Source organism: Citrus sinensis, chromosome 9 (genome assembly GCF_022201045.2).
Source record: "Citrus sinensis cultivar Valencia sweet orange chromosome 9, DVS_A1.0, whole genome shotgun sequence".
NCBI lineage: Eukaryota > Viridiplantae > Streptophyta > Magnoliopsida > Sapindales > Rutaceae > Citrus > Citrus sinensis.
The window spans coordinates 4,726,325-4,751,984 of NC_068564.1; the positions used below are offsets into that span (position 1 = coordinate 4,726,325).

The following is a 25,660-nucleotide window of genomic DNA, read 5'->3' on the forward strand; positions in this document are numbered from 1 at the left end:
AGGAAAAAGAGACCCAATGTAGAAAAATGACTCCTTCACCTCCTCTGGAAGAAATATAAATTTATATTATAATATTTTCGGCTAATTAGTAGTTAATTGGCTTTTTTTTTTCTTTGCATTAAATAATAATTTATTGGTTTATTATGTGTACCATCGCTGCCGATGGGTACATTCGGTGCAATTCATGCGACAACGATCGACAATATATTTTAAAAGATTAAACACTGAGTTAATAATAATCAGGCAGCTGCTTCAGATTTTACTCAGGATTAATTGATTAATATAACTTTATTCTATTCTAATTGTTTTTTTTTTTTTTTCAAAGGAAATTCGATGGTATCTTCGGCTCAGGTGTTTTAACTGCTCTGGAGGTGGTGAAGGGTTTTGCAACTTCGCATTTGGTGGTACTGTTCATTTTATTAATCACACCAAGTATTTTAAATATCTATTAATTTGACTAGTCCAAGTATTTCAAGTGCACTTTAGTTATATTGAATTTGGATTTGTAGGATTGATTGTATATTTAAGTGGGAATTACCTCTTTAATTTTTTATTTCATCTTTAAGGCCAAAAATTTGAACTTTTGTATGGGTGTGAGAGTTTATATATTTACAGGAACCCTAAACGGGAGCCATATAGGCATATACGATAAATAAAACTGGTGACAATAATTGAAGTGAATTAATAATTATCGTCACACAATTGGTCACCCAACACAACGACTAAAATCCCTCGGAAGAGAATAACTTAAAAGCATATGCCACCGACATGTGTCAAGTGTTCATTAAGTTACAATGAAGAGTTAAGTCACCGACAATGTCTTTTATCTTTCATCATCAGGCTTTAAACGAAATCAAAATAAACAAATTATTGGAAAGCACTTGTGATACTTGAGGAAGAAAAGTCATAATGATCAACAGTTAAGGAAGAATTTTGACAGAGAGTAATAATAATAATTCTAGCTGAGCTAGGATTAATGTTGAGGTAAAAGAATTAATATAGATTTGTGTGTAATCAAGCTCAAGATAACTATCTTGTGATATCATAATCTCTAATCTTAGGATGAACAAAATTTTATCTTATTTTTTAAAATATTTTTAGTTGGGAAAAAAAAAACAATGTTATCTTATAAAAAGTTTTTATTTATTTATTTATTATAATTAAATTAAAATTTAGATAAGTGAGTGAGAAGAGTCATAAAAAGCAAGCTGCATGAAGAGAAGACTTTGACCCACGAGATTCATATCTTCACTAATCTTTCAGTACGATGCATGTCCCATTCATCATAAAATTGCCAAAACATTGCATTAATTACGCAACCAATAGTCATCGAAGAATTTTTAAAATTAAAATCTGCAAAAATTATGAAATTAAACCCCACACCACAAGTTAATGTTCTAGTGTTAAATGAATATAATTAATATTACATCCCCACGTTCGTTGAACCTACCTTCTATTTATGCGTGTCTTATCACCTGTTCATTTCTCGTCGTTTTATATATTTTTGTAAAAAAAAAAAAATATATATTCATATTAATGATTGAGATTTATTAGCAAATATAAATTCATACTTTTGAACTCATAACGAGATTGATTTTGTAATCTAATTCAACCAAATTTCTCTAAATTTGAACTAACTAGATTTTATGGTTTTGGAAAATCTTACTTAACAAATTAATTTATTTTATTGGATTAAGATTGCGTCAAAGTAAATAGAAAATTAAAGTCTTTCATTTAAAAAAATAATTATTTTATACCAGAGATGCTACGTCAGTCTTATAACAATAATTTATTAACTATCATATCATATATTTGTGTGTTTGTTTTATATGTGCGCTTAAAATAAAAAAAGAGTCGCACAATTTAATAATTACATCTAATCCATTGAAACAATACTTTTTATAACAATAATTTATTAACTATCATATCATATATTTGTGTGTTTGTTTTATATATGCGCTTAAAATAAAAAAAGAGTCGCACAATTTAATAATTATATCTAATCCATTGAATATAACAATAATTTATTAACTATCATATCATATATTTATGTGCTTGTTTTATATGTGTGATAAAAAAAAAAAGAGTCGCACAATTTAATAATTACATCTAATTTATTGAAACAATATTTTTATATAATCACTCTCTCTGAGTCTTACCACCGATAATAATTAAGAGTTAAGACCTCACTAAAGTTGGTGTTGACAAAATCTTCCTAACTTTCTTTAGCTTGTTTTAATAATTTTTTATTAGCTTTCATAGGAAATTCTCATAAAATCCTTAGGCAAATTACTTCAAGAAAAAAAGAACCACAGCATATGCAAAATAAAATAAAATAAGTACCTAAGTGGGTCCTTTTGACTGCCTGACACCAACCGGAAAAACTACCATAAAATAATAAAATAAATGAATAAACTAATTAGTAAGTACAAACAAAACAAAAAATCTCTTTGAAAAATACGAAAAGACTTTTAAGTCTTTAACAAAGTGACAAGAGTTAGAGAACAAGATAATCCTTTCTGAAGAATAGTAGTCACGTCACAACTTGGAATTGGATACTTGTAAAATAAAAAAGAAAAAATAAAATTAACCCATTTGGGAAAAAAAAAATTAAAAACAGAATTAAAAATGTAATTAACAAGATGGTCAATGCGTCACGGCTCAGTTGCTGCCTCGAAGTTTTTATCATTTTTATTAGCAGCAAAAATGAAAATGGCTCGTGTGCTAGTGGGGCACTGCACTCTGTTTCTTTAATATCCTCTCTGCTTCTTTCATACCCAACCAAAGAGTCCTTGTACTTTCAGTTAGACTTAGACGAACATACAAAAAAAAAAAAAAAAATTCAACTTGTAGAGTGGCTTTATAGATATTGAGATACGGGTTCTTCTTTTTTTAATTCAGTCATTTGAGTTTTGATGAGTTTTTGTCAACTTAAAAAACTGGTATGCTTTTGCTTTCTGTTTTTCGTTTTTCAAGTTTTGCTTTCTGGGTTCTTGTGGTTTTGTGTTTCGGTTTTGTTTCTGTTTGTGAAGTTTGAGTTTTTCATTTACATTTGTTTTTTTTTTTTTTTTCTCATTCATTTGGATTCTGCAGAAATAAATATGGTAAAAGAAATAAATGCATAATCTGCCATTATTTACTTATCAAATGTTTAACATTTTCCTACCTTACATCATTTAATTACCAGCAAATTATTTCGTTGGTGATGAGATAAAATTATCTGGGATATTTCTTGGTTATTTATTTATTTGATTCTCTAGTATTGTCTGCAAAGCACGAACCTTTCCCCCCCCCCCCCTTTTTGTTTTAGGTGTTTTTACAAATTTGGACAAATTGAGAATCAAATCATTGTTTATGATCCTATGGTGAATTCAAATTTTTCTAATTTGTTATGGTGTTTTTGGTGTGGTGATGCAGAGCATCCTGCATGTTCATGAAGTAGCAAAATAATGGAGGTAAAAGATATTGTTGAATTGCCAAATTCTCCTGCTTTAAGTGTTGCAGTTGCTGTCAAGGGCAACAAAAAGAGTAGGTATGCTGTGTTATGGGCATTGGAAAAGTTCATTCCTGAAGGAATCAATCTGTTTAAGTTATTACATGTCCGCCCAAGAATTACTTCAGTTCCTACAGCAAGTAAGCAAATCCCTTTGGTAATTAAGTCAAGTTTTAACTTCAATCAATTTTTCCAGCTCGTTTCATGTATGCATATAAACACTAGAAGCTGAAATTTTTTAAACTGTTTTCGTAGAAGAATTGCAGGTAGTAGGCTCAGTCTCGCCCTATTTTCCAATCTAGCTGTCAAGTTCTATGTTACTAATGCGTATAGCATATTAGAATGTTATTGACTGTTGTGGTATTGTATAGCGTCTCAATAGTGATTTTGATACAAAAAAGTTACGGTTTGGTGTTTGAAAAGTGTTCATGTGAAGATTCACAACGAGAACTTGATATGGCAAAAGTAGCATATCAAGAAGAACTTATGTAAGTCCTTAAAGTTAGAAATAAACTGAATGGTTATGATAACTGACTTATCAGCATCTCTGGCCATTGGACATCCAGTGGGAAATTTTATCCCTATTGAACAAGTACGTGATGATGTAGCAGCTGCTTATAAGCAGGAGGAGAAATGGAAGACAGACAGGCTTCTGCTTCCTTTCAGAAATATGTGTGCTCAGAGGAGGGTAGGTTTTGCTTGTTTTTTAATTTTATAGTTTGCATGATTCCTGGGGAACTGGCATTTTATTTTTTTTATTTCTGTACGTAGGTGGAGGTAGAAGTGAAAGTGATTGAATCAGATGATGTAGCAAAAGCAATAGCAGACGAAGTTGCTAGCTGCAATATCAACAAGCTTGTTATTGGTGCCCAATCTCAGGGCATATTCACATGGTATTCATCTAATGTACTGAAGGAATATGCAGCTTTTTCATTAATCTTACTGTATATCTATCGTAAAATTGAAAAAAATTATTATATTGAATTGCAACTTAGGAATTCAGCCATTTATATGCTGTATTTTCTTATGCTTTTACTATTACATAATTTCAGTCAGTAAAATGATAATTTTTGTAGGAAATTTAATAAAAATAATATGTCCTCGAGAATCTCAATATGCGTGCCAAGCTTTTGTACGGTCTATGGGGTTGAAAAAGGAAAGTTGTCATCTGTCCGCCCATCTGATTTGGGCTCAATTGGGAGCACTAAAGATGATAGCAGTGATACAGGTTGCTCTAACAGCAGTTCCTCAAGTCATAATTCTAGCTCACAGACAGGTAATGTTTCTTTAGTTCAAGGTTTAATTACTCCTGCTTATTGGTATGAACACCAAATGATCTTGATACGATTAAGATGTGATGACTTGTTAAGATTCACCAAGTGCATCTCAATGTAATGAAATCAGCGAGATTAAGATTTTGCTTAAGGGAGTGTTAAGATCTTACTTCTACATAAATTCTGTTGGTACACAATAACACAAATTTTCTTCTTTTTTCTGGAATGTGCAGATCTTGGGTCAGCTGTTGCTTCATACTCTCATTCCAGTTCTCCTTCCCTGCCAACGCAGCGTTTGCAAGCTCTTTCAGCCGTGAACAAGACCCTTCTTCATTTAAAACCAAGTTCCACAGAGATCAATCATTCACGATGCCAGTCTTTTGATGTTGAGGAACAGAAGGATGCCGGCAGTTCTTGTCTCAGTGGTCCAGAAGTTCGACAGACGGTCAGTCGAAGTTCGAGTTACAGAAGCATGCAAACTGAAAACCAGGATTGGTCTGATCAAGCTTCCACCACGGATGTGCTTACCTATGATTCTTCTTCTGAAAGCCAGGTAGATTTTCCATTCTCTTGAGACTCAATTCTAATGAGCATCAGTGGGAAGTGATCTGCCATTTTCATTATCTGCTTGTTCAACATGTTTTATCTTTCAGTTCAGTAAACAGAGGTTAATAAGAAATCTATATGCATCACTGATCAAATATCTTGATTTTATCATATACGCAGGTAGATGTTAACTTTGAGCTAGAAAAGCTGAGAATTGAACTCAGACATGTTCGAGGAATGTATGCAATAGCACAGAATGAGGCAAATGATGCTTCTCGAAAGGTTAGTCTAGGCATCCTTTTGAAAAAAGTGTATTGTATAATCCCTTTTCTCATCAATTCTGCTAGCCAAATGTTAATTGTACATTTTTCTCTGTCTTGGATTGTAATTGATAATAACAAGGTTGATCTATTTCTATTTCAATGATGCCTCAGTTGGTAACAATTCTGAGTTACAATCTTGTTTGTTGCTGACTTGATAACAATTTGAGCAGTTACCAAAGACTATGTTCTTCATAATATTTGATTTCTAATATATATGGGAGCCTTCAAAGATGGCATTCATTTAAGTATATTCATGCCTGATCAGACAAATAGCATATTCTAAACAAAGGGAAAAAGGTTTGTCTTGGAGCAAGCAGGAAATAACCACTACTAGAATTCTTTGCATTTAGTACCCATGCTTCTGTTTACACTTAGGAATCAGTTTTCCACTATTGTATACTAATATATTCCATCTACTGCTTTTTCAGGTAAACGATCTTAATAAATGTAAACTAGAGGAAGAAACAAGGCTCAGCGAAATACAACTTCTGGAGGAGAAGGCCATAGAATTAGCAAAGCAGGAGAAGAAGAAATATGAAACTGCAAGAAGGGAAGCTGAATGTGCGAGGGCGTCTGCTGAAAAAGAAGCAGCACAAAGACAAGAAGCCGAGATGAAAGCTAAACATGAAGCCAAAGAAAAAGAAATGCTTGAGAGGGCGCTTAATGGTACGTTCCAGCGGTACAGGAATTTAACGTGGGAAGAGATTGAGTCTGCCACCTTATCATTTTCTGAAAACCTTAGGATTGGAATGGGAGGATATGGAACTGTCTATAAGGGCACTTTTCATCATACGTTTGCTGCAGTGAAGGTTCTCCAGTCCAAAGGGAATATCCAAAATAAGCAATTCCTGCAAGAGGTATGAAAGTTCTTTTTTATTAACAAAGGCACATGTTTGGTATGTGTACTAAAACCTCCTGATATCGGCTGCTGGATTAATCAAATGGTGTTTCAGCTTTGATCATACCTTTTTCTGCACTGTTATTGTGCTAGAACAAACTATAAGATGGGCTTGTGGTAATTCTCCAGGCTGAATACATCTTTGTTTTCTATTGGTTTTTAGCTTGAGGTTTTGAGCAAAATTCGTCATCCACATTTGCTGCTTCTCCTTGGTGCATGTCCTGATCATGGTTGCCTTGTATACGAGTACATGGAGAATGGTAGCTTGGAGGATAGGTTGTACCGTAAGAACAATACACCGCCCATCCCATGGTTTGAGAGGTACCGAATTGCATGGGAAGTTGCCTCAGCTCTTGCTTTTCTTCACAACTCAAAGCCAAAACCTATCATTCACCGTGATATGAAGCCAGGAAACATCTTGCTTGATCACAACTTAGTGAGCAAGATAGGTGATGTTGGCCTTTCCACAATGCTGAATTCAGACCCTTCATTTGTGTCCACTACGTACAAGAACACAGGGCCAGTTGGGACACTGTGCTATATCGATCCAGAGTATCAAAGAACTGGGTTAATTTCTCCAAAATCTGATGTTTATGCTTATGGAATGGTAATTCTGCAATTGCTGACTGCGAAGCCAGCAATAGCGATAACCCACAAGGTGGAAACAGCAATTGATGAGGATAATTTAGCCGAGATTCTTGATGCACAAGCTGGTGATTGGCCTATTAAAGAGACAAAGGAACTGGCTGCATTGGGACTGAGCTGTGCGGAGCTAAGGCGAAAGGACAGGCCTGACTTAAAAAATCAAGTACTTCCTGTTCTGGAGAGATTAAAGGAGGTTGCTGATAGAGCTCGAGATACTGTGCCAAGTGTTCATCCTGCACCTCCTAATCACTTCATTTGCCCAATACTTAAGGTACACCCAGACCATAAATTGCTAGCTTACTAGTTTTGAATCTCCATCTTATACATATTCTTTTCAGGAGGTAATGAATGAACCTTGTGTGGCTGCGGATGGTTACACTTATGACCGCAAAGCAATTGAGGAATGGCTTCAAGAGAATGACAAATCGCCAATAACTGACTTTCCGTTACCAAACAAGAACCTGTTACCAAATTACACACTTCTTTCTGCAATTCTTGATTGGAAGTCCAAATAACATTATCATCTGTCTCTCGTCATTCATGGTTTAGGCTTAACACTAACGGGCATGATGTTTCTTTTATATCCCTTAAATAAAGACTCTTGCATGCGGTAGTGCTTAGATGCATCAATTTAGGCTTTTAGCTTTTTTTCCAGATAGGAAAGCCGGATTAGTTAGCATGCAGAGTTGAAGTTGTATATAATCTGAAACTGCAGAAACTCTTGATTAGATTGTTACATGCCTATGTTCGAGGGGTGCTTATATGATTTTATCAGAAGCTCAAGTAAATTGAATTCCATAATGTGTTTTACATCTTTTCTTTTCTTTCCATTTTCTTAATGATTCGGAATGGTTTTATTTGCTTGGTTTCATTCTTTTATATATACCTTTTTTCTAACTAGTTTCATCTACGTTATGTTAAAAGTTATTGTTTTGTAATAGCTACACATTATAAGTTTTTCATAATATAATATTTATTTTAGGGGTGAAAAGAGACAAGTTCAATGAGATTATGACAATAATTTTATGGATCCTGCTAGTTTACGTTAATCGTAACGCATATCCACACACAGCAACAGTTCCCATGGTGAGATCTGCTACTGTTGTTGTGTGTGGCGTATGTTACGATTAATGTAACATAGCACCAGCCTAATTTTATTCAACAATGATGAGGTAATATTCTCCATCAATTAAATAAAATTGTTCAAAAATTATTCGGACTTTGGAAGCTCATTTTAGATTGTAATAGATTATTCTCCAAACTCTTAATCACTAAGAAATTTAGACAATAATTTAATGCAATTCGCCCGCTCAATTTGTCATTAAGTTTTTATTAATCCTGATCTATTTTGTAATTTTATTTCTAACAAGTACGTGTTCAATAATTTTTCTCCCATTCGTGGCTTCGTGCATTCTCCTGGCAAATCTCCAGCAACTTAATTGGAAAATGCCGAGTCCAATCTCCTCCCAGCACGTATCAACCCTTACACTGCCCACTCAGATCTCGCCACGTAAACAATCCCGACCCCCCACGCAACCCAGCAGATGGGTCCCACTTTCCCTCTCTACAAAAAGTAACCAATCAACAAACCCCCCTCCACAGTCAGGAAACTAGACCAGAAGCAGAAGCCCTAAACAAAATCCAAATATTTCAGTTACCCTCTCAATTAATTCAAAATCCGTTAGTTACCTTAACTCGCACGCTAACACAATTCGCAAGGAAAAAACAAAAAATCAAACCTTGTTACTGTTTCAAAGTTTCTTCTTTTCTTTTCCCTTCATTTTCGTTTTCCCAAATGCAGAAGGGAACAAGATAAAACCAAACACATCCCTTTTGGCTTCTAATCGATACCCATTTGTAAAAGCCCACAATGCCTTTTCTTCTTGACAGCTTTAGATCAATTTCAACGATGGGTTTGTTTAGGATTGTCTTGTTATTCTCGTTATGTTCGTTAATTTCTCGTGCCTTTTCTCACGAGACAGTCAATGCTCACAACAATCACATTCTGCCCAGGCCTTTGATTCTCAAGTACCCAGATAATTTAATCGAGACCCAGTTGAATCAACTCAATGAAGAGGTGAAACTACAGTGTACGACCTGGAGGTTTGCGGTTGAAGCTAATAATTTGAATCCCTGGAAGACGATTCCGCGTGAGTGTTTGGAGTATGTGAGGGATTATATGATGGGTCGAGGTTATGGACTTGATCTCGAGAGGGTTTCGAATGAGGCGGGTGTTTTTGCGAAGAGTGTTGAATTGCGTGGTGATGGGAAAGATGCGTGGATTTTTGATATTGATGAGACTTTGTTGTCAAATCTTCCTTATTATCAAGAGCATGGTTATGGGTAGGGTTTTTTTTTTCCCCCTTCAAAATTGATTCTAGGAAAGTTACATGGTTGGTTTATATTGGATATACATTTTGTTTGGTTGCTGAGAAAGTGCAGAGGAACAAAAAGTTTAGAATGTACATAAATTGGAATTAGTTTGCAAAATAGTTTAGATTTTGAGGATAAGGTAAAGCTTTAATAATTTCTTATGAAAGAAACAAAGCTAAGATATTAAGTTAACTGGACCGGATGAGTTGTGAACGAATTCAGAAAAGTAGAAGCATATGAGAGTTTTTATCTCTAGAAGCCATAATAAGGTCAAATTTAGGGCGTTGTTAATTGCATTGATTGGCTCTGATTGAGATATTTATCCTTGTTGATATTCCTTTTATTTAGAAGGAAAAACTGATTTCTGACGTGGGTTTCTTTTTGGGCCATTTGTAGATTGGAGATTTTCAATCCAGTGGAGTTTGATAAGTGGGTTGAGAAGGCCATGTCACCGGCAATAGAGGCCAGTTTGAAACTCTATGAAGAGGTTCTGGGATTGGGCTTTAAGATTTTTTTGCTGACAGGGCGCAGTGAGAAGCAAAGGAGTATTACTGTTGACAATTTGATCAATGCAGGGGTTCGATATTGGGACAAACTCATTTTGAGGTGACTACTGCATCTTTTATGATTGGTGTAGCATATGTAGGATAAATTATGGATTCCTCTGCGACATGCTTTTTGCATTATAGTGCCTTTTTAGCTTGTTTGTTGTAGAGCTCTAATATTCGTATCAAGTATATAGTGTGATATTTGCAATTTTGTTAGGTATTAGGTGCATTGCTAGTTAAAATTTAATAATCTCTGTTCTCAAACCTTTGAGAATTGACTTGGGGTTATCTTATGAATATATATTTGGTTTTTGTATAACTTTAGGGCGTTTGTTAAAAGGATAGACATAAAAAATTATCATGGTGATTTTCGTTAGGTGCTGATAGTATGAGGTATAAGTTACTTTATCTAGTTGAAGAGCCTTTGTTGCAACTGTTCCGGAACTTATCATGTTTTGATGTTGAAATGTTAAGAATGAAGGAACTTTCTCTTTTGTGATGTTTAGTTCAACTCTAATAATCTTCCAATAGGAGATATTCTAAACCCTAGGGAGGAAGGTTTTTAGTTTCAACATGCTTCAAAAGAGATTCCTCTTGATGCTCCTAAACTACAAAAGGAAAACTAAAATGTATCTTTCACCGTGTGGGAGAAATATGTTTGTTTGAACTGTTCTTCATGCCAGCTCCTATATTCCTCTTTGACTCTGTTTCATTCTTGTGTGGGGTTGATGAGGGTAGAGTTCTTGGAAGTTGCTTTGGGTTAGAATTTTTATTATGTGTGTGAAGTTAGAGCATTGAAATAATATTTGAGGATAGTGTGAATATATTTGTCCTTTCTGGGAAGATATTCAGATTACTTTGTCAATAGGATTTTATTTCCTAAGAATTCAGAGGGTTCCTCCTTTCCATCATCAGCATGGGTGCCAGTTATGGTTCCATCTAGTAGTAAGCCTTCAGGCTTCTCCTCCCTTACCATAGTTGAGTAGCTGTTTTAATCTAGGTTGCTACCATTTTGGTTGGGCAATGATATGCCAAAAATTGTAAAGCATATTTGCATCTTTTGTAGTCTCCGACAACTAGCTTTTAGGTAAAAGAAAACAAATGTATATATGATCTCTGGTTTCAACTGTTTAGAATGGAAAAAAAAGAGGAGTCTCAAAAGTCTCACCTAGTGTGCTGCTTTTAATTGTTTAGTACTTTGATATCAAAGATTGTCTTTGAAGTAAGAAACACTGTTTACCCATCTTGAGATATTTTAACACTATGGCTGTTGCCTCAGCTGAAAGTAGCAAGGTTCTCAGCCTAAGTGTAAACCGAAACAGTTGCTTTTATTTGGAAAAAAAAAAAGGAGGTGGTTTTCTGGGTAAGTGGGATTCCCTAATTTGGAGGGACAATTAACGGCTGCTTCCTTCAATAGCGAGCATCCTTAGAATTTCATTGTCTGAATGAGTTATTATTCTTTTTCTTACTTTTTTATTGTCTCAGAAAGGGGGGCAGTGGTTAATTTTCCTTTACTTCTTTTCTCTGTTAGTTTCGGGTTTTTTATTCAGATTTTATGGGATGATTGCTAAACAAGAGAGTGTTGGTTACTGTAGTTTTCCAAAATTTTATTTTGTCTGAGCCATCTGTTCCCTTATTTCATTATTATCATTGATACATATTTTGTTACATGTTTTATATTACCCAGAGGAAATACCTTTCTTTGGGGGTGAAAAAAAATCCCATTTATGTATATGCAAAATGCTCGTATAAGCTCACATGACCTGCTATATAAATACATGGTGGAGTTTTCTATCCCCTTTTTTTCCCCGTCACCCACATGCTGATGAGATGCCCATATACTCATGATCCAGATATGATTACTAGGGTTGCATACCAGAATCATCATGCTTCAAATACTTTGCTTTGCTACCTCCAAACTGAATCCCGGGTGCTTATTTAAATGCAGGTCCTCTGATGACCATGGGAAACTGGCGATAATTTACAAATCGGAGAAGAGAAACGAGATGGTACAAGAGGGATACCGGATTCTGGGAAACTCTGGGGACCAATGGAGCGATCTATTGGGTTCTCCCATGCCCAGTCGCTCTTTCAAGCTTCCAAATCCCATGTATTACATCCCTTGATTGGCGCAAATTGTTAATTTTTTCAATAAAACAAACAGGACCTTGTTCTTGTAACCTGAAATTGTATAGGCATTAAAAACGCAAATGTTAATTGAACACAGTAAATTTATGGTGCCAACACAAATGTTTGCAATGTGTTGTTGCTACCAACCAAACGTCAATCAAAATGTACAACAGCTGTAGAAAGCAAGAATAAAGCAGCATATTTCTATTGTCAAATTGTAAATTTACTGGCCTGTTTGTGCTACTGATGACTTTAACGGAGCAAATTTCTGATGCTTCATTACTTTATAACGATGTTGTGTTATTAAAAGAGCAAAGGAAAAGGACCACAGTATGTGAGTATGGCACCATGTCCGGTTATTGTCAAGTGCTTGAACTTGAACATCATCAATATTGGTCCCAGCCTGTGCCTTGTGGTTGTGGCAACTGGTAACCACTTAAGCAAAAGCCATGTGTTTTGTTTTCATTTGAATGAGCGTTAACAAGCAAATGCACGAGAACTCTCTTATTTTTTCACTACTTGTAATGAAAATTCAATTTCCTTTCTAGTCTGAGTGAGATTGGGAGTCTAAAATTTTTATTTTTACTCCAGAGATTTTGCAAACCGAAACATGTTGGTTTGGTTGGCAATGTTTGATACTTTTCAAAGGGTTATTTTAATTGCTTTCTGTTGGTTAATTGATAAAAGAAATATATGTTTAGTGCTATGCAGTATAACCAGAAGAAACAATAAATAGATCAAAAGACAGCTTACTAGGAATTTTCCCACCAAGAATTATAGATGTTGATGCAAAAACTATAATAATGAATTCTGAACTGCAATTTTAGTTTTGGAAAATCATTACCAAAGTTCGTGTAGATCGTGACATCTTGGAATGCTTTTCCTTCATAAGTATTTATTATTATTTTTTATTAGTTAAAAGTGAAAGGTCTCTCTGTTTTACATATTAAAATATTAATCAAATTTCTTGTAGTTCATATAAAAATCTTTAAGCTGAAATTACATCCTGTCTAATTTGATTTGTGCAGATAAGTAAGTCTTCTTGAGAAAAAAAAATCTTCAATCTCATCATAAATAAAATTAGAATAAATTAAATAGAAAAAGTGTCTCAACAACCGATTTTAGCCCCAAAAAAGGCACACATTTTCTAATTCTTTTAGGCTGTGGATTTATGTGATATGGTTCCATGAAATCATGATACTGCCTTTTTCATGAAACAATTAGAAGGAAAAAAAAAAAATCAATTAGACAACAAAAATGGTGATGAGATAGATTCTTATTTATTTTCATGAGATATTGTTGGTGAAGCAATTAGGTGAGGTGTTTACTTTGTCCCTCAAGTGGCATGTGCTTTTGTATTTTAATGATTTATTTTTCTCTATTTTTAAAGCAATCACTTTACCAATTATTCTATGTTAAAGTGTCCATTATTCTATTTTTTTTTCAATTTAATTAATACTTTTTTAATTATGTAAGGAAGATTTCGAGGACGTACTCGTGAGTTGGACATTTACAATCTTTTTGTTTGATTATATATTTTATGTACAATAATGTGGACGGATCTCTATAATACAATATAATAATCTCTTTGTTGGATTATATATTCTATGTTAAAGTGCGCATCAAGGAATTTTGCTTTTGTCCCGTCTGTCTTGGTGGATTTCAATTTATTACCTTGCGAAGTTCAAAAACAATTAATTAATTAAAGAGCATATGTTTACAAGTGATTGATTGGTTGTGTATACGTGAGATTTGATTTTGATCTAACTATGTTCAAGATGAGATCAAGAATTCTTTATTAGTTAAATAAAGAAACTAAATTTCCATTCATTCCAAACTTAAAGAATACCAATAAGCAATAACAACTCTAAATAAAAATGTAAATATGATGATGATGCGATTTTGGTTTTAAGTAAAACTAGCACAATTACGTGTTTTTAGAAATTTTTTGAACTAAGTCACTCGGCCTTGGGCCGAGTGGTCAGGGTTGCTGCCCTCCAACTTGGAGGGCAGCAGTTCGAACCCCCACAAATACATTGTGGTGGTATTTATTTTCTCAATTAAAATTGAGTGAAAGTAGTTTTCTCTCTTACCTAAGAGTGAGGAATAGACATCCCTCGAATATTTATAAGGGTTAAAAATTGGGCAGAGCTCCATTAGTATTGATATAAGTTGGTCTCAGTAATAGTCTGATTTGTAGTTTGAGCAATGGTCTCATGTAATAAAAAAAAAAAATTTGAACTAGCTTCTACATGGAATGCAGAGATTGTTTGCTAAAATATGTACAAAATTAAGATGGCAAAATTGTTTCAATTATCTTACTGGATGATGGGTGCGTTTGAGATTGAGGTGCTGTAATTTTTAAACTACAGATGCTATAAAAAAAGTTGTAAGTATAAAAGAAAAATTAATAATATGTAGTAAATATAAAATTTAAATAATAGTTTTGACAAATTATTAAAGATATAATAAATTCTCTATTATACCTCTATTATACAAGTGAAAAATTATATCAATATAACTTTCAAGTTATAACGGCTGGTGTTTACTAAATACTTTACTGTTGTAGTTTAAAAGTTACAGATGTTCAACCTTAATCTCAAACGCACCCGATGTATACATTCAAATAAATACACAATTTTTTTAAAAAAATTCCAATAATTTTTATAATTTAATAATTTACATGTTTCATCATCTGATCATCATATATAAAAGTAATAACATTGGATACTATTGACTTAAAAGAGTACATTTCAAGTGATATACCAACTATGTACATCATTGGATTCATTTATTTTTAATAAAAAGAGGAAGCATTTAATAAGATTTTGCTACAGTATTAGCCTATTATTATTATTACTTCTTACCTTCAAATGTTGGAAATGTGTGGCTTGTATTTACCTCAAAGCGCCTTCTTGGAGTTTGATGGAGGAGAGTTGGTGGCGGTAGCTGCAAAGGCATTTCCACGTTTAAGTCAGCTTAGAAGCTGTGAAAATGAGAGGAAGTTGTGTCTTTTTCTGTTGATAAAACTTAATTAGATTTATAGTTTTGCTTTGGGAGTAAAATTTGAATGTTTCTACTTGACTATCAATAGCGCCAAAGATTAGATATTTTAAAAATGTAATCTCCCCTTTCCGTTCTTGGGATTAATTTGAAAATTTGAATTAATTTAGAACTTAATAATTTCTTTAAAATTTGAATGTTTTGAAAGACTTAACAAGTGATTTTAGAAAATTAAAAATTAATTTAGATGTTTGGTAAATTTTTTTAGGAATCACTTTTGGTAAATTCACATTATCTTATAGTAAATTTTGAAAAGCTACTCCTTTCTTATTTTTCAAAATGAAAAAGACCAAAATTAAAAGTAATAAATTCTATATATATTCTCATATATATTATATGAGTAGTTTTTCAAAATCTGATTTTGAGAAATGAATAGCTTTTCAAAATCTAATTTTGAGAATCATTTTTATGCTTAATACAATTCTATATATATCCTCATTTTTATTATAAAAATCCCAAATTATCCTTATTAATTAGCAAATAAAATCATTGACTTTAAAGAAATTATTATTAGTACCAATTAAATTGAGATAAAAAATAAACAAATAAAATTAATAATATGAAATATTATTTTAGCTATTATTTATTATATATGCACAATATAAAAAATTTCTATGTACATATCTATAAATGTTTAAATAAATTTTATTCAACATTATGTCCAATTTAGTTATTTATATTCTTACAATAATTTAACAATAAGATTTACTAAATACTAAATACAATAATTTAACAATAAGATTTACTAAATACATAACAATATAGTTTTAGAAGTAAAGATACAGAAGTTCATATTATTAAATAAAACCCTAACTCAAATTGGAGATGGCCAACAGGCTGTGCCGGTATCAGAAGACGGCCCATGAGAGCCCTTGGTCGGCACAACATGGCTCACCATATGCTTTATGCGCCTAATTTTTATTTTTTTTTGTTTAGGCCTGACTTGACATTGCGTGCCGTGTCATGGGTCGTGCCTAAAAAAAAACATGACAAGTATTTTTTTTATTTTCTAAAGGCATGTCAAGCTATTAGCATAGTTTTCTCAAGTCCATATACTTTGTTTAAGTCCATATACTTTTTTTAAGTCCATGTGCCTTTAGTTAAATTAAATAGAATCGCAGCATCAAAACTTAAGTCCATTTTTAATAATAATAAATTAATAATAGTAAGAGAATATAATACTAATTACTAAGTTAGAACCTACGGTATTATAGTTTTTTTAATTACTTAGCAATAGCAACAACAATAATAAATTATTTCTTAAGGGTTAATTTAATTGTTAACTTCAATTTACATAAAAATATGAATCATATTCCATAATAAACATTAATGCATACATTTAATAAAATCATAATATTTATAATTTTAATTATTAAAATCATGATATCATCTATTTATTTAATAAATTATAGACATAAAAAATTGGAGTATTTTTTTAAAGCTAAGAATTAAATGAATTTAAAAAACTTGGTCTGTTATTTATAAAATTATAGAATTCTTAGCTTACTTTTATCAAATAAATGAAACATACTTATTGCATGTCTTTTTGCGTGCCTAACCCATCTCTAATTGTGTTGTACTTTTAAGGTCCACTTATCTAAAATTCTCAACCCAACCCAGCATAGGTGCCATGACGTGATCCTTACCCTAACAATACATGTTGTCCGGCCCGTTAGCTATCTCTAACTTCAATGATGAAAAAATTATTTTGTTTTCAAGTCGCACACTCACGTCAAAATTAATTATTCTGAGGATAAATGATAGATTTATATTTAAGAGTTTGGGAGCAATTGACTCCATTCAAAAGTATTTTTTTTTCTTGTTATTGATTTTTAGAAAAATTATCTTTGAGTACGGATAATTTTAGAAATAAAATTTGATATTAAGTTCAATTTTATAAATTATTATATTTCATTATGATATTAATCCTTATGAATCAAGTCTCCAAATCGTTCATCCCTGCCAAGAGTCCTTTGGCCATTGTAAGTAGGGATGGCAAATATTTAATTATGGATGGATAACATCCATCCAAATACAAATTCATAATTATCCATAATGGATATATCCATATCCATATCCAATATTTAATATTGGACATGGATATGGATTTTATCCATATAGTTATGGAGATCCATGGATATTTTATTTTTATTATATAAAAATAATAATATAAAATAGTTAAAATTCCAATATCAAATTTGGCTATTAAACTATTTATATTAGTAATAATATATATATATATATATATATATATATATATATATATATATATATATATATATATATATATATATATATATATATATATAATAAAATGGCGGTTCGGTGGTCGGTGGCAGCGGTCCGGAAACTTTCCGGCGAATTCCGGCGTAGGTCCGGCGACCTTCCGACGAAGCCAACAGTATTCCGGCGAGTTCCGGTGGTGGTTCGGTGGAGGTCTGGCGACCTTCCGGTGGTGGTCCATCGACTTTTCGGTGAAGGTCCATTTATAATATTAAACTAATAAAATAAAATAATAATTATTAATAGTATTAAATAAGTTAAAAAATTAAAGGGTAATTTTGAAAATTTTAGTTTTTAATATAAGAGTAATTTAAAATTTTCACTAGTTAATATAATATTTTTACAATTATTTATTTATTATATTTTTAATTTTTAATTTTATAAAATTAAAATTTTTTAAACTTGTGTTGAATTAAACGGACATCTATTGGATAAAAATAATTATTCATATTTATCTGAATATAATTTTAAAAATAAAAAAATCTTAAATAAATATTATCTGATCTAATTAAATAAATATTATAGATATCTATTATAAAGAGATCCAATTATCATCCCTCATCGTAAGAGTAAAGGTCAGGGACCTATTTGATGCAAAAGTATAAAACATGAAAGACTATTGCCCGAAGATACACGTTTTGACACAGAACTGAAGCATAATGCAATGCGGGTCCCCTGAAAGGCCAATTGAATAATTTAATTTTGATGATGAGAGTGGGGGCCACATCATTAACTCATCCATCTGCGCCGTCAATTAATTTATCATGCAACTGTGACTCGAACTACCAATCTAGTCTAATCATGGGTATAGTGTAATGGACACGTGGCTCATGTCAGAAAGTTGACATGTTGGGAACACTTTCGGACACGTGGCTGGTCTCCATTGGCTTTGTAACATTTAGGGAACCTAGTTAAAATTGAAAGTCCCACAACTTCACCATAAACTCGGACGGTGCCCTACTGTTCAAGTACACTGGTCGTTGGCATTGGTGGGTGTTAATGTTACATCATTATGAACAAGCACTATGAAAATTGTGCATTTTAAAAATAATAATAATTGTGTGTATTTTTTTTTCTTTTTAATAAAAGGCATAAAATAAAACCAAAGTTTTTAAATTAATTTTAATATTAATGTTTGAAAATGATATTTCAACCCAATGTACGAGTGTTGATAACAAGTTAACAATAGGTACAATGTAATGATTTTATGTGTATATAATTATACAAGGTCCTTTAATTGATTAAAATTAATTATGAAGTTTTGCTCAATCTTTTGACGTTATTCTAGATGGACAATGGAAGGTATAAAGTCATCATCCTAGTCCCTAGACATGAATTTATTTTATAAAACTAAGCATATTAGTACTATTTTTTTTTCTTTTTTGACTTTTTCTATTTCAATTTATTTTTTTATCATTTCAAAGTCATCTTAGCGTAAATAATTTTTTTTTTCTCCGGAAGATTAAACATACTAATTAAAACTCATTATTTTTCCTATGCAAGTTGTTGCAAATGCGTTGTGCAATTACAGTCATCTTATAATAGAGATAAGAATCATTATTTAATAGGCGAAATTTCTCATTCTTATCTAAATTTTTTTTTAAAATCAAAAATATTAAAACTCATTATTTCAAGCCTTTAAATTCATGCCATCTGAAAATTATTTTTATTTGACTTCAATTGTTTATCAAATAAATGAGATCATATAAATGTTTGGATTTACGTTTAGATTTACATTTGGATTTAACATTCACCAACATGACTCATTTTTATTTTGTTTTTTTCCCCATAGATCAACATTTCAGAAGAAAGTCAAGATCCACTTGTACCTGTATTCAAATTAGTTAAATTGAATTCATAAACTTAAATGAATTTTAGTCATTTTGAAAAATCTTTATTTATCAAAAATACAAATTTTATGGGAAAGTCTTGTTGTCCAATATTACCCTCAAACTTTAGAATTAAGAACTCATGATGATGATGCTTCTTTATAAAATGTTAGGTACATTTCTAGAAAGGCTCTGTGATTTGACACATGCAAGCTTTTTACATGTATAAAGTGATTGAAAAATATACAAATTATTAAACCTATTTCCACCAATCATGCCATCACGTTGTCAATTCAAAAAGCAACTTTGATTGCAATTCTTGTGAAGTCTCTGCCACGGGAAAATTCTAAGACGAACAGGGCAAGCTACTAGGATGTCTTGGAATTGTTTTGTTTTTAAAGCCTAAAAATGAAAATCATCCAAACTTTAAATATATCTAACAACCACAAATATGAGCTTCTCATATGATCCATAAGAAAAGGGGAGAAAATGAGGAAAATTCCTTAAATTTTTCTCTAATATTTGATTGAAACACAGACACATTTTTAGGCTGCCCAAATACTTCCTTAATGGTTTAGTATTTTAATTCATACATTTAAAACATCATTAGATCTCTTTTGAGATAGTTTTGACATTTTTGTAAGCATTACTAGTTGTAAAAACCCATCATGCAAATTCATCAATAAAAATTAGGGTGAATCCCAAACGATTAAGAGAGTAAATGTTAAAAAAAAATCACTACTGTTGATGCTGAAATTCGGATGAATTGATCAAATCTCAGATCCCTGCATCAACATTAAATTTGTTTGGTGCGAAGCTGCTGATTAGTTAGCACCATGAGCAGATTTTCTATGAGCAGATGTTCCATGAGCAGACAACCCATGAGCAGACGATCCATGAGCAGATGACCCATGAGCAGACAATCCATGAGCAGACAACCCATGAGCAGACAATCCATGAGTAGACGATCCATGAGCAGACAATCCATGAGCAGACGATTCATGAGCAGACCATCCATGAGCAGACAACCCATGAGCAGATAACCTGTGAGCCTGTGAGCACAACCAACAGTCAGGAGGCGCCGGAAGTTTTTCCGGCGAGAACCCTCCGACGCTTAAGTCAGTGATTCGGGTCTTACTTGGAAAAACTCATACCACAATTCATGTGGCTTAATTATGATTGCTTTAAACAAAAAGCTTTTAAGTAAATTTAAAGGAAAAGAATTCAAAATAATCAATCTTAAAGAAATCACAGGCGAAAGAGAAATTTCTCAGTGGTAGAGAGAGAAAAAGGTCAAATGGGTTCAGTTGCTTAGAGAGAGAGAGAGAGAGAGAGCTCGAAGAATCCCCCCTTGTTTCCTTCCCCTTCCTAGGGTTTTTATAGGAAACTATAGCGGTTTTTATCCTCTCCCCTAGAATTCTCAAGAAAACTACTAATTTTCAGCCCACTAAGAATATGGTACCTAATATTTCGGAGAAAATGTTTTGACTGAATCGTGCTTTCTGGTAACTTCCTGGTCGAGGTGATGTGCTCGAGGTCACCACATATTATTCTAGTCGAGATGACCAATAATATCCTGCTCGAGGTGATGTGCTCGAGGTCACCACATATTATTCTGGTCGAGGTGGCCAATAATATCCTGGTCGAGGTGGCCAATAATATCCTGGTCGAGGTGATCTGCTCAAGGTGACCAATAACATCCTGATCGAGGTGACCAATAACATTTTAGTTGAGGTGATCTGCTCTACCATTTGCTTACTTTTACTTTGAGGAGAGCACGATAATGTATGAGCAAACTTCTTTATCGTGGTCACCCTATTTCATTCTCTAAACAACTACTATAGTATTTAGTTTATTTTTTAATATATTATCATCTAATGATATTGAATTATCCTTTATCATCTTCAACAAAGAAGTGGCATTGAACTACAGTAATTTTATAGCATATCGTTAATTTTGGTACAATTTTGTAGCATTTGTCAATGATGTTGAGATTATGAATTAACTAGACGAAATTGTTGCTCGCTATAGCTTTAACAACGTGACTCACGAAATTATTTTGAACTAACCGGAAAAATTGTTAAATACATAATCACATATAACATCGTCAAATAATGTCGATTACGAAATTGCAACCCAAAAAGAGTAATGTTGCTTGAAGAAGAACAAAAGTTATGGGTTATGGTCCTCTAACTTCTTATAATCCTTTTGAGAACCAGACAGTAATGGCGTGAAGCAACTTTCACTTTCTAACAGCACCAAGCAGCAAAAACAAAGCAGTCAAAAATAAGATAAAACAGCACATGGCCTGATCTGTCTTACTAGATTCTGCGAAGTATATTTGCTTTCCTCTCCTTTCTCTCCTCTTATTAACCGCTAAATTGCATTTGCATCAGCTACTCTGTTTCTCTCTCTCTCATCTTTCTTGATCCAAACTCCAAAGTCTTAACTACTCACGTTATTTTTTTTTCTTTTTTCGGAATTAACATAAAATCTTGGGTTCCGCACCCCTGCAACAAAGTTCACATCTATCTTCATCTCCTTGTCCTGTTTTATTTGATATCTTTTTTCCTCATAGCTCAACTCAAAGCTTCCACTTTTCAATCTCTTACACATTACCCAGATCTTGTTTCTTTGTAAAAGTTTTGAAGTTGCATGAAATGAGACATACCCACATGCTGAAACTAGTTCTAGGACTAGCTTTAGCAACTCTTTTGATCATTTTGATCCTAATCTTCTTCTTTTACCGCAAAAGATTACCCAAAGAGCATGACCATAATGACCTGGAAAGCAACCAACAGAGCAAAAATGGGGGGGGAGAAGGAGAAACGGAGGACCTTGTGACTTTTCGAGGAGGTGAGGACCTTACAATTTGTGACATTCTTGATGCTCCTGGTGAAGTGATTGGTAAATCAAATTATGGCACTTTGTACAAGGCCTTGTTGCAGAGGAGTGGCTCAGTGAGGTTGCTGAGGTTCTTGAGGCCTGTTTGTACTACCAGAGATAAAGAGTTTGGTGATCTGATTGAGCTTTTGGGGTGTATTAGGCACCCCAATTTGGTGCCTCTTTTGGGGTTTTATGCTGGCCCCAGAGGCGAAAAGCTGATTGTTCATCCGTTTTATAAGCGTGGGAATCTGGCTCAGTGTATTAGAGGTGAGATTCTCAGCTTTTGTTACTTTCATTATCTGTTTGGCTCCTAAGAAAGTGGATTATTATTTTTTTTTCCCACTCATTTCCTCTGCAACCAACCAGAAGGCTATGATTTTTATCATCTGAGTAATGCCTTGGATTGGATAGTTTCTGTTGTTTGTGGCATAAATTAGAATAAAATGATCAAATCAGGATAATATTGCTTGATCTTTACTAAAATTTAGATTTTTTCCTTTTTTTTGGTAGATTGCTCCTGCAAGATCTTAGCATTTTGGGACATTTTATCTCTGGGATTTTGCTTTGATTTTCCAAGCAAGATTGATTGCATATTTTGCTTTATCTGGGTTCTTTCCTCCCCCCCTTATTTTTAATACAAAATCTGTAACGTCAATTAGCTAGTGGTTGCTTATTGGTGTTCATTCTGGCATCTTTTAACTACTGCCAAATCATGAACTTAACTCAGTTGTTTGCTTCATTTAGATTTCTAGTTATGATGTATGTAGCATTTTTGAAGTCTATTTGTGTCTTCTTCGTAGCATCTTTAGCCTGAGTTCATAACTTGATTCAGACTGATTTGTCTTCATTATTTAGATTTCTTCAATGCTTATAGTCAACTATAGATCGTCTCTTTGTTGCATAATTTGCAGTGTCGGTACCTACATATGTTCTTTTCCCTTCCCTTTCACCTTTATTTAAAAGTGATGGCACTTGTTCAAATTATTTTCCTCCATCTTTTAAATTTTTGCTGAAAATGGTAAAGGTTTAAAATTAAAATATCTAAATGCCTCTTGAGTTTCAACTTTCTCATTCATTGCCAAGTAAGTGAAACTACTTTTCCACTCAATTTTAAGTTGCCATTTGTTACATATTGAAAAGACCTTTTTTAATTGGATAGGTGGAAGTGGTGAGGCTCACAAATGGTCCATAATTTATAGGATCTCTATCGGTATAGCTGGAGGATTAGATTACCTACACACAGGATTCCACAGGCCTATAATTCATGGAAACCTCAAGTCAAAGAACATATTATTGGATCGCAATTACCAACCATACGTCTCTGATTTTGGTCTACATCTGCTGTTGAATCCTACTGCTGGGCAAGAAATGCTCGAAGCCTCAGCATCTCAGGGTTATAAAGCTCCTGAACTTATCAAAATGAAGGATGCTAGTGAAGAGACTGATATTTACAGTTTTGGGGTAATTATGCTTGAACTAATTTCGGGGAAGGAACCAATCAATGAGAATCCAACTCCTGATGAGGATTTCCATCTGCCAACTTTCATGAGAAATGCGGTTCTTGATCATAGAATCACAGATTTGTACCATCCAGACATGCTTCTATGCAGCAACAGTAATCATGAAAACCCGGTTAGTGAAGAAGGAATTCTTAAATTCTTTCAGCTTGCAATGGCTTGTTGTTCTCCTTCACCTTCTCTTAGACCAAACATTAAACAAGTCCTTCGGAAGCTTGAAGATCTTGGAAAATAGGATCTTTCGATTTTTGCTGAATATTGAAGTGGGTATTGGTGGTAGGCCACTTTGAGGTTGATTGCCTCATCTTTTATATATTCGATTTTCCGACATCAACATAGTCAATGGTCACAACAATAGTGATGACAATGAAGACAACGATGTATAAGAGAAAACATGAACGGGTATCTTCTTTAGCTAATAAAGTTGAATTCTTTGGCTATAATGCAGCAACCGGAATTGTAGAATTGGCGATGTTGACATCTATAGAGAAATTTGGTTACAGGGTAGTCTTTGCTGAAAGTTGCATATATAAGCCATCCAACAAAGCACTGCAGAATTTGGCGATTTTGTTTGTTGATTTTCTGGATCTCTTTATTGCTTTAGTGTCAGCACAAGATTGTGGACCTTTCCGGTCCCAGCTTGGATATGTGGAGGCAGATAAAATATCTGAGAAAGAGCCAATTATCAACAGCTAAATTGTTTCTTTTGTTGGACCTCAGCAACCGACCTGTAAAGTGTTTTGGTTAATTGCTTGAACTCGCTGGAGATCACTATGGCTCCAAAAATTGACAGGGACCTTATGTTAAAGCTGGACCTTCTAATTTGCAGTTCATAACTAAAGGTTTGGTTCATTCATTTGGCGCATTTCATGAATCACAGTGACATAAATTTTCAGTTTTGTTCTCACGATGGCTCCAAAACAGTTGATTGTATATTTAACCAAGTACATATCCATTCGACATATTGTCAAAATTTTCAGTCTTTTCAGCATTACATTCTTCTGTTCACTTCCCTCTCTTTCTGTCCTACTTCGGCAAATCAATTGTCTGCCTTCAAACGTTTAGCTCGCCTGGAGAATTAATGGGCAGTTGGTGGTGGGCGTTTGTTGAATAAATAATGTGGTTAGATGACAAAATGTTTATATAGTTTAGTTTTAATACAATTATTAATGTCAATGTATCCGAAAAATAAATAAATAAACAAATGTTAATGTGGGGCTCCAGCCTCGCAAAAGTCAATAGAAAGAACTTATCTTGGGCCTCAATCAATAATGGCAAAGAGGAAATATTGCAGTACACGCAAACATGAAACTGACTTTTTTTTTTTAATACTGATTAATTATCATATTACTGTATTACACAGATATTTACAACAACTGCTTATTATAATAGAGATATTACACTGATATTTACAATTAGATATACATGATTGGAACTTACATTATTACAATGAATTCTATGAAGTACATGATTGGAACTTACATTATTATAATGAATTCTATGAAACAATTATAGTAGAGATATTACACTGATATTTACAATTAGATATACATGATTGGAACTTGTATTATTACAATGAATTATATGAAGTACATGATTGGAACTTACATTATTACAATGAATTCTATGAAACAGATTACTGTATTACACAGATATTTACAACAACTGCTTATTGTAGTAGAGATATTACACTGATATTTACAATCAGATATACATGATTGGAACTTATATTATTACAATGAATTCTATGAAGTACATGCCCAATCAGATATACATGATTGGAACTTACATTATTACAATGAATTCTATGAAGTACATGCCCAGATAAATAATTCCTAACAAGAAAGGGATG

General features: G+C 33.0%; 3 protein-coding genes across 5 annotated transcripts; all 3 read left to right on the forward strand.

Annotated features, from left to right (window-relative positions):
* Positions 1 to 2,599: 2,599 nt before the first annotated feature.
* On the forward strand, positions 2,600 to 8,003 carry LOC102621336 (U-box domain-containing protein 35-like). Of its 3 annotated transcripts, none has more exons than XM_006490107.4 (10): positions 2,600 to 2,942; positions 3,418 to 3,633; positions 4,036 to 4,181; positions 4,265 to 4,386; positions 4,570 to 4,769; positions 5,001 to 5,320; positions 5,494 to 5,595; positions 6,065 to 6,493; positions 6,698 to 7,450; positions 7,518 to 8,003. In XM_006490107.4, the coding sequence occupies exons 2-10, from the start codon at positions 3,450 to 3,452 to the stop codon at positions 7,692 to 7,694; spliced, it is 2,433 nt and encodes an 810-aa protein (XP_006490170.2). In that variant the 5' UTR covers positions 2,600 to 2,942; positions 3,418 to 3,449; the 3' UTR covers positions 7,695 to 8,003. The 3 variants fall into 3 exon arrangements, with proteins under 3 accessions (XP_006490170.2, XP_006490171.2, XP_024958536.2); XM_006490108.4 differs by having other exon boundaries at positions 4,060 to 4,181; XM_025102768.2 differs by lacking the exon at positions 2,600 to 2,942 and having other exon boundaries at positions 3,484 to 3,633; positions 3,749 to 4,181.
* Positions 8,004 to 8,781: 778 nt separating this feature from the next.
* On the forward strand, positions 8,782 to 12,452 carry LOC102621830 (acid phosphatase 1). The gene is made up of 3 exons (XM_006490109.4): positions 8,782 to 9,522; positions 9,949 to 10,158; positions 12,049 to 12,452. The coding sequence occupies exons 1-3, from the start codon at positions 9,050 to 9,052 to the stop codon at positions 12,224 to 12,226; spliced, it is 861 nt and encodes a 286-aa protein (XP_006490172.2). The 5' UTR covers positions 8,782 to 9,049; the 3' UTR covers positions 12,227 to 12,452.
* A 9,060-nt stretch (positions 12,453 to 21,512) lies between these two features.
* LOC102622118 (putative kinase-like protein TMKL1) lies at positions 21,513 to 24,971 on the forward strand. Its single transcript, XM_006490110.4, has 2 exons — positions 21,513 to 22,558; positions 23,451 to 24,971. Exons 1-2 carry the CDS (start codon positions 22,066 to 22,068, stop codon positions 24,041 to 24,043), a joined length of 1,086 nt encoding a protein of 361 aa, XP_006490173.2. The 5' UTR covers positions 21,513 to 22,065; the 3' UTR covers positions 24,044 to 24,971.
* Positions 24,972 to 25,660: the final 689 nt, after the last annotated feature.